The 14,498-nt window shown below is 37.8% G+C and overlaps 1 protein-coding gene across 1 annotated transcript; it reads right to left on the bottom strand.

Moving 5' to 3' along the window:
• Nucleotides 1-6,111: 6,111 nt before the first annotated feature.
• Nucleotides 6,112-7,509, bottom strand: LOC113329879 (putative F-box protein At1g32420). Its single transcript, XM_026576701.1, has one exon. It carries the CDS (start codon nucleotides 7,507-7,509, stop codon nucleotides 6,112-6,114), a length of 1,398 nt encoding a protein of 465 aa, XP_026432486.1.
• Between the last annotated feature and the right edge of the window lie 6,989 nt (nucleotides 7,510-14,498).

Here is a 14,498-nt window from a genome sequence, read left to right as displayed (position 1 = left end):
GAGGTAAACTAGCAAGCTCCCAAGTCTGGTTCCAACGGACTGAGTCCATTTTATTAAATGAAGCTTCTTACCAGAATGGGGTTTCAGTAGATATTAAGGCTTCTTTACAAGTATGTGGCTCAGACTAAGCTAAGCATGTTATGAAGTCGGTTTCATAAGAAGTCTCAAGTCTAATTATTTTACTTCTCTTAGGCTCAACATCAACTTCATGTTCCTTTAAAAATAAGTTCTGACTATTTGAAGATAAATCTAGGGGATCAACAACACATCTCTAATGAGGTACAGGTTTAGAATAAACATGTTCAAAGAACTCAGCATCCCTAGATTCCGTAATAATATTCACACCAATGTCAGAAAAAATCAGAACACACAACCAAAAATCTATTTGTAGAAGTATATTGAATATACCCTATACGAAAACACAATCAACATTTTTGGTTTCAATCTAGTTCTTTTAAGAATAGGAATTACAATCTTAGTAAAACGCCCCCACACTTTGACACATTCATAAGAAGGTCATCTACCGTTCCATAAACCATATGGAGTTTCATCTGATTCTTAAAAGGGTACTTTATTCAGGATATACTAGTTAAGAGGACTGCCTCCCCCCACAAGGCCGCAGGTAATCCTGAACTAATCAACATGGAAATTATCATCTCCTTAAGGATACGTTTGTTATGTTCAAGGCTTCTAATTGGTTTCCAACTTCAAGTTTATACATCTTAAGGCTTCTAAGGCGTCATCCTTATCCTAAGCAAGTATACAAGATAGTACCTCGTACAATCATCTACGGAAGTTATAACCATCTTTTACCACAGTGGTTTTGGGTTGAACTCATGTCAACTAGGCCTAACTGAATTAATTCTAAAGGCTTAGAATTACTCTGAACATTTGTGCTAAAAGATTTTGTAGCATATTTTGATTCTTCACAGATTTCACTTTTGTGTTCAAAATCCAAACTAAATTTGGGTACGAAGCCTATGCTAGCCAGTTAAGCATTGACTTATAAGTTTACGGTTCCAAGTCTACCACGTAAAACAATCGATCACACAAAGATATCACAAGAATCAACTACGTTCACATCATCAGTTTTTCCGTTAAGCTTATATAGACCCAGAGTCCTATAACTCTTGCTTAAAAAATCACTTCCTAGTTACAACAAGTTTTCCAGATTCAATTAAGATCTTAAATATTTTTCCATCTACAACAGAACAAGATACAAGATTTTCGCATATGCTCGTAACATGAAAACTTCATTCAATGTGAGAATATAACATATATGAGCTTCTGCTCGACCTTTTCCTTTTATGCAACCTCTATTGCATATGAGTTACTCAATAAGAGTTTCTCGACATCCCCTATCCTATGATAGGAGGTGAACAAGTCTCTGTTTCAACAAACATTCTTGGTGGCTCCAGAGTCCACCTACTGGTCTCTCATATTGGTTATTAAAATAACTTCCGACATCATGCCACCAAACTCGTTCTAGTTTGTTTCAACTAAATTAGCATTAACTTTCTACTTATTAAGGTTTTTATGTTGTCTACAATTTACTGCCGCGTGGCCAGGAATTTTACAAACATAACACTCACCCTTAACTAAAGTAATTCCGGATTCAGGTTTACGAAATATACCTTTATCATGAAGACCATGCTTAGAGTTGCGTTCGATATTCTCACCTTTGCCATCTTTGGAAGATTTGTTTCCAACCACATGCGGCTATTAGCCATGTCCCTCGGAGATGACACCTTTATTCACAAATCATAATTCCAAATCAGAAAGTAAAATATGAGTTTTGAAGATAACATCTATATATACAAACTTCGTTTGAATCAGCGTTTCAAAAAACTCATGGTTACCTCACAAAAATTAATTTAGTTAACAACAATTTTCTGCTCGTCAGAATTTTTCAGAAACGTTTTTCTGTTTTGTAAAATATCTAAAAAATACTTTTGCAACTCCAAAAATTCTGAAATTTTATGCGGCTAACTATCAGGATGTCTACTACGTTTTGTCAAAAGAGTTCATCGAAAGTCCTTCTAGATTAAAAGATAAAATTGAAACTCTACAGCTGACCAGAAATTCGTTTTTGTTTTTTCACTCCACAATTAACATCCATGATTCACAAACCAATCAATCGTTTTCGATTATTACAAATGATAATGTCTTAAGATTGTTGGGTGCAATAATCAAAAACAAAGAAAAATCAAATAAGCAAAAGTTATTGATACTTAGCTCATTTATAATGGAAGTGATTGCTTTGACGAAACGAACAAGCTCCCCGTATCTCCGCAATAGCAACAAGGCAAAACTTTGGAAAATAGAGTGAGTCACGTGTTCAACACGCTGTCCTTAAGACATTAGCGCCCGGCTACACTCAAGAGTGATGCTATAGCCCTCACAGGACGGATATCTCCAGGATAAAACACCCTAATACACCTACTACTAGCATATATAGTAGATGCTCAACTTGAGCTTGGCAACTCCGAAAAAACCGTTAAGGAAAATCGCGAATGCTTAAAAACCGCTATAAAATATTTTCCCTTAGTGGTCCCTCTAAAATATAGAGCAACCCCTTTCCCATAGATTTTATAAAAGTAGTGAATTTCTTTATATAATTGACAAATACAACTTAAGAATAAAAACTCCCCGATGTGGGACTAAAAGGTTTATATAGTTTCTTAAAACTACTAAAAATTAGAAACTCCACGATGTGGGACTAAAAAGTTTCATTCACAAAATAAAACAATAAATTATATTTTTTTATTAAAACTTTAAAAATTATTTTTTTATTAATCGTTTTCCAACAATTTTCTCTTCGGTCCAATTCCCATCGTAAATCCATATATTAATAGAACATCCATCCACTCTTTCCCACAAAGCTATATGCCCATCAACTTCTAGTAAATCTACATATATCCAAATAGTTTGCATCCCTCCGTTAACCGGATAATCCCGCCAACGATTATCCGAATAAAGTTACTCCATACCTATTTTTGCTAGGCTAGCCTTGGTCAACGATACTTGACGACCAATTCTGTGTGGCTCCTATAGAGGTTCTTACTAACTTTGATAAAAGCACCCATTAGGGTTTAGGATGTACTTTTAGAGAGGAAGTCATTCTCTCTCACTGAACTAAATCTATTCATTGTGGCCTTGGCTTTTCTCTGGTTCTAAATCCGAGTTAAAGAAATGGATGATTTTATGATCCTCACATCTATATACAGGAGATTGTCCCAGCATTATGATATTTTCTCTCAAAAATAGGTTTATAGTAGATCAATCGCCAACCCCAAAAGCTAACAGACGAGAAAAAGGCATGCTAATACTTCAGTGTGGGTGTTCTGTGCTGTGTGGTTGCGGGTGTCGTTGGCAGGAAGGGGTTGGAGTTGATTTGCGCCAAGCGTTCTCTATGATGTGCAACCTGCCAAAGAGGTTCAGATTATTCACAGGCGCCTTGGGGTTTCTGTAGAAGAATCGGTATGTTTACATGGCTGATTGATTTAGAAAAAGGCATATTAATAATTCACTCTGTGCAGTGTGGCTGTGCATGTCGTTGCATCTCCAAATACACATCCAAGTTACACTTCCTTTCTCTAAGTAGAGGTTGATCTCTGGAATTATCAGATTGTTAGAATTCGAATAACAATATCGATTGGATCTGAACGTAATTTTTAGTAAGATTTTTATCAGGAATTCGGAAATTTAATGTTTCAGTTTGATAAGCAATTCAGATATGTTACTAAAATCTGATCTATTGGTGTCTTATTGTAAAATTTTATGGTTGTAGTAGTGAAGAAGATTCAGCAGAGTGGTTTTAGTTTTAGTTTTAGTTTTTTTTTTTTGTTTCTTTTTTTTAGTGTTTGGATTTTGGAGGTTGAGGATACTAGTCATGAATGATGAATTCAAATTTTCAGCCTGATTACCCATTGATTACACATTGAAGGTCCTCCAAGATCGAGCACCCTCAGCATCCCTTCTTGCTCTTTGTTTCTCCATTTTCATTTTGTTCCTCAATGTTCTGTAAAATAATTCTACGTAGAGAGGTGATGGTAGTGACAGAGTTCATGTCTAAACAAGTATGTTCTTATTCCCCGAAGTTCTACAATATATTTGCTTTTGTAAACGTGTCCGATCTTTGAGATCGAAGGTGCCGTTTTATATCAAACCCCGAGTCTGGGTTGGGTACGTACTCTGAACAGGCATCAAACTATCCACGAAAGTAAGAAATCTGAAGCCGATGGCATCATGATCCCGGAAAATCCCTTTGATATCAACTTGTTTTTCAATATTCTTCATTTTCCGGTTGTAATAATAAAGAGTTTCGAACTTCGATTGTTGATTGAAGTTTTTGAAGATGCTGAGATTTGTCCCGGTAATCGCTTCAATAATCATCGCACGAGTCCCACAAGTTAAATGGTAGTGTAATATTCTCTGCAGTCCAATTCCCATGAATTATGCCCACAAGTTAAAATCTGATAGTGCACTACTGTTGGGTCGGCCAACAATAGATTGCATTCATCAAGTCAGATGGGTTCTGCAAGAAGGACCGTTCTAGTATTCAACCCGACCCGATGAATTTCACAAGAAGAGTTGTTGCAATTGATAAGATAAGAAGTGTATCAACCTCCCCATATGTCAATAAAGCCTTCAATGTCTTATCAATTAATCAACTCTTGTTACCAAAATCCATGAGATTGATTGAATAGTAAAACAATCCATCCTGCAGAACCCATCTCCCTGGAACCCTAGCTAGCTATAACTACTTTCATGCAGCTGTAACCTTGCATGAGGTGGTTTTCCTCAGGCTTGTGTGCAATTGGATCAGCTACTTTCTCCTGGGCAAGACTTTGACCCTTGTCCTGAATACCGGAAAATAAAAATTAAACTAGCTTCTGGTGACCATCAACTGGAATGGTAAATTTGATACAAGAATAATTGAATCAGAATTAATAGCTTTCAGGAAACCATACGGGTTCAGCAAGATGCTAGATTCAACCATTTGAACCTAACCGTATAAATTTGATTAGAGATGTTAGAAAGACAGCAAAGAAGAGGAAAAGTACTGAAATCAAGGAGTAAAAGTGGTTGTGTTGGGAATGACTTTCCTCCTTGGCCAGTCCAGTCAGCACCAACACCACCACTTTTAACCATGCATATCAGCACCTCTCGCTCCCTCTGTTATCTTTGTAACACGATCTATTCAAAACTTACATGGCAGGTCAAAAGGTTGGATCGCCCAACCCGCTGTACCCGTAAGCCTTAAACCTTATTAACCCTCAACATACCCCCATCTACCAAATCAACCACCTCCTCACCTTCCAAAAGCTTTTCAAATCAACAGAAGAAAGAAAAAGAAAAAGAACACCTACGTACTTAGCTAAGCTTACCTAGTGCAGCTCCTGCTACAAAGAACTAGAGAATTGAATGAGGGAATGACTACATCGTAGATTATTTATTTATATAGAATTTGAATTTCTAAAATTTGATACCTTTCTACTCTTTCCAAACTACGTACCTTGTTTTGAAATAGGAAAGCACTAACCGCCCCTCCTTCTGGAATGTAACACCGACATGGAATTCCTCTTTTAACCGAAACATAAATTTCTATTAGATGATACCTTGGTCAAGCGTTGTTGACTAGGATTGACGCATTGTTGTTCCTCAATGTACTCTAAAACGATTCTACATGGGTAATGTTAGTGAGAGAGCTACATAGAGAGGTGATGTTAGTGAGAGAGTTCATGTCTAAACGGGAATGTTGTTAGTTGTATAAAATGAAAAGGAAATAGATTTACAAAGACATTGATTTCATTCATCGCCAAGATTTCTTAGTGCGCGGGTTCATTTTCTTATTTACGCGAAAAGAGCAAAATGCCAAAATAGATCTAAAAAACACTGTAAAACTAGGCAAAGTGGCAATCCTGAAGAGAAAACAAACGAGGTAAAACAAGTTTAGCGTAATATAAGAAACAGACTTATAAAATAACCTATTAATGTAAAGCCAAGATTCGAGCAGCGCACACAAACGCTTTTGAAGCCAACAAGAACAACTTCGAAAGCTTGAAAACTGCCGGCAATCAAAGGTGACACTTCAGTCTTTAACTTTGGTCAATCCCTGGATTCAGGGGTGTAGCATGGGTTCGTAATCTGAACAGGCATCAAACTATCCACGAAAGTAGAAAATTTGAAGCCGATGGCATCATGATCCCGGAAAATCCCTTTGATATCAACTTGTTTTTCAATGTTCTTCCTTTTCCGGTTGTAATAATAAAGAGTTTCGAACTTCGTTTGCTGATTGAAGTTTTTGGAGAGGATGAGATGAGCCCCGGTAATCGCTTCAAAGGCTACATAATCATCGCACGAATCCCACAAGTTAAATGGTAATTTAATTTTCTCTTCACTCCAGTTCCCATGAATTATGCCGTTGGTATTAATATCATCGCAAGTCCATAGATTAATAGAACATCCATCCACTCTTTCCCACAAAGCTATATGCCCATCAACTTCTAGTAAATCTACATATATCCAAATAGTTTGCATCCCTCCATTAACCGGAAAATCCCGCCAACGATTATTGATGAAAGTAGGGATCACAGTGACTTGGTTAAACTTTTCGCTTGTAACATCAAATGCCATTACGACTTCATAAACCTTTTGGTGTTCATCCAACCAATAGATAACACCATTAACGTAAACAGATGCACCAACTATTTTACCCGGAGTAAACTTCTTATCGATTTCCCTCCATTCATTCCGAACTCCTCCTATTGTTAAAACCTCACACTGTTGAGTATCAAGACCGTGAAGGTTCTCATTGGAGATTTTTTCTTCTGTATTTATAGTCTCAAACACAGAAACCACTTTGTGTTGCTTAGTAGCTGGATCAAATCCGAATCCGAAACCCCATCTCATCCTAGAAGTGTCCACTGCTTGTCCATCAAGGTCTCTCAGTAATTTCCTAGTCCTTGTTTCTAACCAAGATGTTTTATCTCCGGAGTTTGGATTATAGATGAGAACACAACCTTCAAAAGGTTTAACGAAACAGATCAACCCGTTTACCGGATTCAGCATTATTGCATCATCAAAAATATTATCATCAGTAGTTTTACGACCTAATAAGGGAGTTGCTGTTCCCCCTTGGAACAAGTCACAAAAGAACAAAGCCGTTTTCCTCCCTAGAACAGAAGAAATAAGGAGTTTTATACCTTCTCGGCGTGTTTTAGATCTCAAAAGGTGCAAATCGATCAAGTATTTATTTTCTTTGATTAGAAATCTCCAATGTGTACATACCAATTTGAATCTCATCAGCGTTTTCACTGGTAGCCTGCTTAGAATGTCGCACAGATTTAGGTCGTTGCCACCAAAAATATCACCATGGCCGACCTTCAACTTCTTCTTATTCATACTTCTTTCTGATGGAATCTGAGTTTCCTGATCTATACTGGGTTTAATTATGTGCATCTCTAAATATATAGCGGAATGGGATGACTGCATGTATAGCACCATTATTAGAAGAAAACAACCAAACAATTATATACCCAAAAAAACAAAAAAATTAACTGGCCTAAGAACGTCATGATAATTTGATTTTCTTGTTTAATCACGAAGCTCTCAGATTGTGATTGAAAAAAATCTAAAGATATAAAAAATGACGGTGTAATAAGCTTACCTAGCTGCTGCTATAACTCACTTCTGTCTTCTTGTTATTATGCTTATTTTATAACGAGCAATTGGGGAATATGGAAACTAATTGGGGATATGAATTACTTCCCCCGACCAAAGGTGTTTGTTAAGAGGTGTTTTTTGGGGCGAAAAATACTAAAACACCGTTAGATTAATTAAAAAACATTATGAAAGACTGTTATACCCTCCTCACTAAATTAAAAACTTAAAATCAAAACCAAAAAACTAAAATCAGTTATCCCCCATTTGATTTGTGCCGGCATACTCGATACTTAGGGTTAGGTTTTGAAAATTTTTTTTCTTCCATCATCCTCTCCTCTTCTTCATCGTTCTTCATATACTCTACGATTAATCGTTGAACAAAAAATTTCTTCATCGATTAAAACCTTTCCATAAGAATTCCTCCACGAAACAAATCAGATGCCCAATCGAAATCAAAATCAATTGCTCAACAGAAATTAAAGAAAAGGTTGCTTTGGTTGCTCAAGAGCAAGAAAACGAAGAACAAGAGTTATCGGACGATCAACTACTCAGAAATATGGCTTCTGTGAGAAGGTAAGTCATTTAAAACTGTTTAATTAGTGTTTCAATCGATTTGTAGCAATGGGTTTAAGTCAAAATCGCGAAACCCTAAGTGAAACCGTTGAGTTTCAGAAATTCCGGCACTCATTTTAGTATGAAGACCACACCGGAAACTAGTACCGGCAGTCAATCTAGGATGAAGACCACACCGGTATCCCGTTCCGGCGTTCAATTTAAGTTGAAGACCGCACCGGAACTTAGTTTCAGCATTGAATTTAGGATGAACACCATTTCTGAACCTAGTACCGGCATTTACTTGAACTTTTACGAGTACGCCGGTAGCAAGCTTCTAATCAACAGAAAACCCTATGATTTTGTTAGTTGTTCCGGCGTACATTGTATGTTAGATTCCATGCCGGTACTAGAGTTTTTGTATCCAGAAACTTTAGAACTACTACCGGCATCCTGGACAATTTTATTCCAATGCCGGTACTCCGTTCCGGCATTTATTTTTATTTTACGTAGCTGCCGGTACTTGAGTTTTCTTATCCAGGAATTTCCTATAGTAAAACGACATCCTAGAAACTTATTTATCAATGCCGGCAGCTGCTCCCGGCATGTAATCATTTTGATCTACTGTGCCGGTATTGTATCTCGGCATGTTCCATGCTTATTTATCAATGCCGGTAGCTTCTCCCGGCATGTAATCGTTTTGATCTACTATGCCGGTATCGTATCTCGGCATGTTCGATACTTTTTTCAGTATGCCGGTATTTATGATTCTATGCCGTAATGTGGTTTATCTATGCCGGTATTAGAAATTAAAGTTAGTTGTCTTATATTTAGTTCGTGTTTTTTGTAAATAGATTAAAGCAAAGGAAGCTAAAGCAAAGGAGGCTAATAAAGAAAAAGCTAAAGATGTTGTCACTAAGAAAAGAAGGAAGGATGGTCTTCATACTCCTCAATCTCTGCCTCCTCGAGGGAAAAGCAAAAAGCGTTTGGGTGCTAATAAAAGAGGAGAAATTTGGGAGAGTGGTCATGATCGTAGTAAAACCGGAGCTTTTGAGGAGGAAGATGAGAAAGATGAGCAAGACGAGCAAGAGGAATGTGAGGAGGAAGATAATGAGATTGAACCAACTCAATTAGCAATCCAAAGCCAGGGAGTAGTGGAACAAAGTGGTCCAAGTCAACAACCCACAAAAGGAAAGGGAAAAGGCAAAGGCAAATGAAAAGTAAAAGTTAAAGGTTCGTACCTTCCTCATGTTGATGACATGATGCCCGACCTTGATCGTGGTAGAATTTAGGGCGCAGCTTCTTATGATCCGGAGTATCTATTTGGATACAAGCACTCATGGGCTCGTACTATATATCAAATATATGTAATAATTTCTATCTCGTGCATATGTATTGTTTTGTATTGATGCATAATCTCTTAATTGTAGGATCATATGAAGGTTGTCGTGTTTGCCGAAACCAAGCCGTGGCTCATTGGGATTTGTCTAAGGAGCATGAAGATGTTCAAGCGATAGTTAAGGATTCTGGTCTATATCCTTTGGTTGAAAATTATGTGAAACCAGATATTGTGACAGTCAATTGCTTCATCGAAGGGTATCATGGTGAATCAGATACCATGGACTTCCCATTTGGCGAGATGACCTTGATCCCTGAAGATTCAGAACATCCTAGGCTTGAGTGTTATCGACAAATCAATTGCAGAAGGATATAATCATTCTTTTGAGCTAGAATGGACGAAGTTGCACGAGCTTACTAGAAAGTTTCTTTGTTGGGACTACAAAACTTCTGTGGAAATATTCTATGTATCTAAGCTTAGTAGAACAAAGACCATCAAGCTTAAGGAGAAGTTTCAAAACTCAAAGAAAAGAAGTTTGAAGGATGGATGGGAGCCCGCATAGATTCGTTATACAGCTACTGCGTACCTGTTATTCATCTTGGGCACTAGGGTATTCCCTGAAACTAGTGGCAACAGGGTTAGTGCAAACTACCTTCAATTCTTGGATCCGTTGGAAGATGTCTTTAGCTATTCTTGAGGCACCGTGGTAATGGCACATTTGATGATGGAGATGAGAAGGGACTCTTTGGCGGTTACAAACCAGTTTTTCGGGAATTTCACTCTACTCCAGGTAATTTTGTTTTTAAACTTATGTTCTTATTTATATTGTTCACATGTACCTTTTTCACAAAATTTACTGATTTTTATATGTATCAACTGCGGAAGAATCGAAGTAATGATGATGGAGAGCAGGGGATAACTGACCCGAATTTCTTTCCCAGATATTTGACTAGACCAGATGACTATGAGCATATGACGTTGATTGAAATGGCAAAGATACGCTATTATGCTCGTCGAAAGTGGTGCAAACACCGTGTAGAGGCTGTTGTTAAGATTTTACCTGAGTTTAGTACGAAAAATATCATGCCAGATACTGACCATTGGGAATCATATTGCAAACAACAAGTATTGTTGAATAGCCATTACAAGAGTATTGAAGAAGCCAAAAGAAACTTTGATGCGTGGTCAGATTGTTATTCCGAACTCATCCATCCCACTGAAAATCCGTCAGTAGATCTTGGGATGGTTGAGGATGAATTAGAGGAGGAAATGCATCCAGAAGATGAGCCTAGAGATGAATGGATGGTTGCAGCAACGATGGCACCCAATTCTTGGGTATTAGAGGATACTGATTTAGGTATACGGGACATTGATCTCAACTATAAGTGGTCACAAGGGTTACAAGACCACCCTTCTATTCACGAGAAGAAAGGGTTTATCAACACGTTAAGACAAACTGTGCAAGAGACACATTCCGTTTCCGGTTCGGGTACTTCTCTCATTGCTCTGTCAAGACAGCAACAAGTCGCACATGATATGGTTCTAGAATCTTTGAGTTCGAAATCAACTATTGGGTTGATTATCAATGGAGGGAATTGTTTAGCCACGACAAGTCTGTTCGGATCATGGCTCCACCGGTGTAGCCGCATTCAACATTGGAGGTTCAACTATCCACCATGAACTCGCCATCACTGTGGATAAGAACCTTTCGTACAAGAAGCTTGAGGAAACACGGTGCAGACGTATGCGGGTAAATTCTTCGTCTACATATTACAATATGTATTGCCAAACACCATGGAAATTCTTTGTTATTACATCAATTTATTAAATTAAGTAGATTTGAGGAGTCACACTAGGGCAATCCTTCATCTAACATTAGTAGACTAATTTTAAATTCATGACTTGCACCCATGTTGTTGTTTCAGGTTGATTTTAAAGAAACCAAGCTGATCATTATTGACGAATACAGCATGATCGGCAGAAAAATGCTTGTAAACATCGATCTTAGATTAAGAGACATCTTTTCAACAAGCGAACCTTTCGGGAATGTTTTTATCGTGCTTGTGGGTGATATGAAACAACTTCCACCTGTTTTTGATACGCCATTATATGCTGAAGGAGGAGGAGAGTTACAACTGACAGGTACTCTCTCTCATTCTATGGTTACACAGTATGTTCGCCTTGAACAAGTTTTCCGACAGTCTGGAGTTGAGGAGTCTGAATATAGAGAAGCGTTGTCGAGATTAAGTGATGGAAACTACACTCTTGAAGATTGGAAACTTTTTGTCAGTAGGAGCTACGCCACCCTTTCAGTCCAAGAGAAAGACAACTTTAATAATGTTGTTCCTCTGTTTCCCACTAAAGATGATGATGCTAATCATAATTGTCAACGCCTCAGAAGGCTTGAGTGTCCTGTTGCACGTATCCCTTCAAAGAATAACTGTGTAACAGCTAAGGAAGCAAATTCTGATGAGGCGAAAGGGTTAGAAGATGTTTTATTTTTGTCAAAGCAATCAAGGGTTATGTTGCGTAAGAACTATTCCACTCAGTTTGGTTTGGTGAATGGTTCAACAGGAACTGTCAAGGACATTATATATGATAAAGAAGAGAAATCACCCACATGTATGCCTATTGCTGTTATTGTCGACTTCGACAAATATATCGGTCCAAGGGTGTACGGAGAAAAAAATTTGATTCCTATCATTCCAGTCACAACAAGATGGATATGATCTTCTGGGGTGGCATGTGAACATATTCAGTTACCGCTTGTGTTGGGAAATAACAGTTCACAAGAGCCAGGGGCTGACTCTTGATCAGGCCGTGGTGAATATAGGAACCAAAGAGAGACTCGGTATGACATTCGTGGCACTTTCGCGGACTAGACGACTTAAAGACCTTGCATTTTATCCTATATTTGATTCCGAAAGAATAAAGAGAATTGGCGATTGTCATGGGATTAAAAAAAGGCGCGCAGAAGAAGAGCAGTTGCAAAAATTAGCAAGTGCGACGCAAGAATCTCTAAGGTCATTTCTCTCTTGCTTCCGCTCGCTGACTTTTGTTATGCTCAGTTCATTATACTCTCAACATTCTAACTATATTTGTTACTTTCCTCGATGAGATCTTATTGCAGGTGAATTTCATTTTGATGTCACTAGAATATTAGAGCTCCAGGTAAGATTTATGTTTTACTCGACGTTCCATTTTCGTTATCACGATTAGTAAAAATTAGTTTTTTCGGAACATTCATGAACTAAATAAACAGCTAAAAAGTTTTTCTTCAAACATTTTTACAGGAAAAGAAAAGCAAATTGGATTTGTCTTCGGGGATCACAAAATTTCTTTTATAATCCAGTTGCAGCGGTGTTCGTTTTTCTTCGGTCGGCCCTCCCACCGTGGAAGCGGTGTTCTAGTGATAATATTGATCTTCTCTGGTTTGAGTTATTAGGGTTTTCACAAGGAGGCTTTCTACTTGTTTCTTCCATTAATGATAATATTGATCCTCTCTGGTTTGAGTTATTAGGGTTTTCACAATGAGGTTTTCTACTTGTTTCTTCCATTAATGATAATATTAATCCTCTCTGTGTTGAGTTATTAGGGTTTTCACAATGAGGTTTTCTACTTGTTTCTTCCATTAATGATAATATTGATCTTATTAGTGTTTTCATAATGAGGTTTTCTACTTGTTTCTTCCATTAATGATAAGATTGATCCTCTCTGGGTTGAGTTATTAGGGTTTGTTGAGATTATTAGTCCCATATTGTCTGGACAATCTAAGATCCTACGGTTTATAGGACCTTAGGGCCTCTCCATTCTTAGCCAATTGGTTTTGAGTTGGATGCCCGTATTCTAACATGGTATCAGAGCAAGCTATTTGCGCCGAGTCATTTGACTGCACCTTCATTACGCGTCACCCGACTTAACTGTCCACGTGTTAGATCCAACGAGCCTACACGTGAGGGGGCGTGTTGAGATTATTAATCTCATATTGTCTGGGTAATCTAAGATCCTGGGGTTTATAATCCCTTAGGGCTGTTGGGTTGACCAACAATAGAATAGTTATGACTAGCATTCATCAAGTCAGACGGGTTCTGCAAGAAGCACCGTTCTAGTATTCAACCCAACCCAATGAATTTGACAAGAAGAGTTGTTGCAATTGATAAGATAAGAAGTGTATCAACCTTTCCCATATGTCAATAACGCCTTCAGTGTCTTATCAACTGATCAACTCTTGTTACCAAAATCCATCAGATTGATTGAATAGTAAAACGCCCCATCCTGCAGGACCCATCTGCCTGGAACCCTAGCTATATATAACTACTTTCATGCATCTGCAACCTTGCATGAGGTGGTCTACCTCAGGCTTTTGTGCAATTGGATCAGCTATAGATGCTTTTTCCTTTGCAAGACTTTGACCCTTGTCCTGAATACCGGAAAATAAAAATTAAACTAGCTTCTGGTGACCATCAACTGGAATGTTAAATTTGATACAAGAATAATTGAATCAGAGTTAATAGATTTCAAGAAACCATACGGGTTCAGCAAGATGCTAGATTCAAGCATTTGAACCTATCCGTATAAATTTGATTAGAGATGTTAGAAAGACAGCAAAGAAGAGGAAAAGTATTGAAATCAAGGAGTAAAAGTGGTTGTGTTGGGAATGACTTCTCGGACAGTCAAGTCAGCACCAACACCACCACTTTTAACCATGCATATCAGCACCCCTCGCTCCCTCTGCTATCTTTGTAACACGATCTATTCAAAACTCACATGGCAGGTCAAAAGGTTGGATCGCCCAACCCGCTATACCCGTAAGCCTTAAACTTTATTAATCCTACTGATCAACATACCCCAATCTACCAAATCAACCACATCACCTTCCAAAATATTTTCAAATCAACAGAAGAAAGAAAAAGAAAAACACCTACTTAGCTTACCTAGT

Source organism: Papaver somniferum, unplaced genomic scaffold (assembly GCF_003573695.1).
Source record: "Papaver somniferum cultivar HN1 unplaced genomic scaffold, ASM357369v1 unplaced-scaffold_117, whole genome shotgun sequence".
Lineage (NCBI taxonomy): Eukaryota > Viridiplantae > Streptophyta > Magnoliopsida > Ranunculales > Papaveraceae > Papaver > Papaver somniferum.
The sequence above is the reverse complement of the archived record's forward strand: the minus strand, read 5'-3'. Positions and strand labels throughout refer to the sequence as shown.

Bases quoted from the DNA above. Each gene is read 5' to 3' on its own strand.
- LOC113329879 (XM_026576701.1), bottom strand. From the start codon at position 7,509: ATGGTGCTATACATGCAGTCATCCCATTCCGCTATATATTTAGAGATG.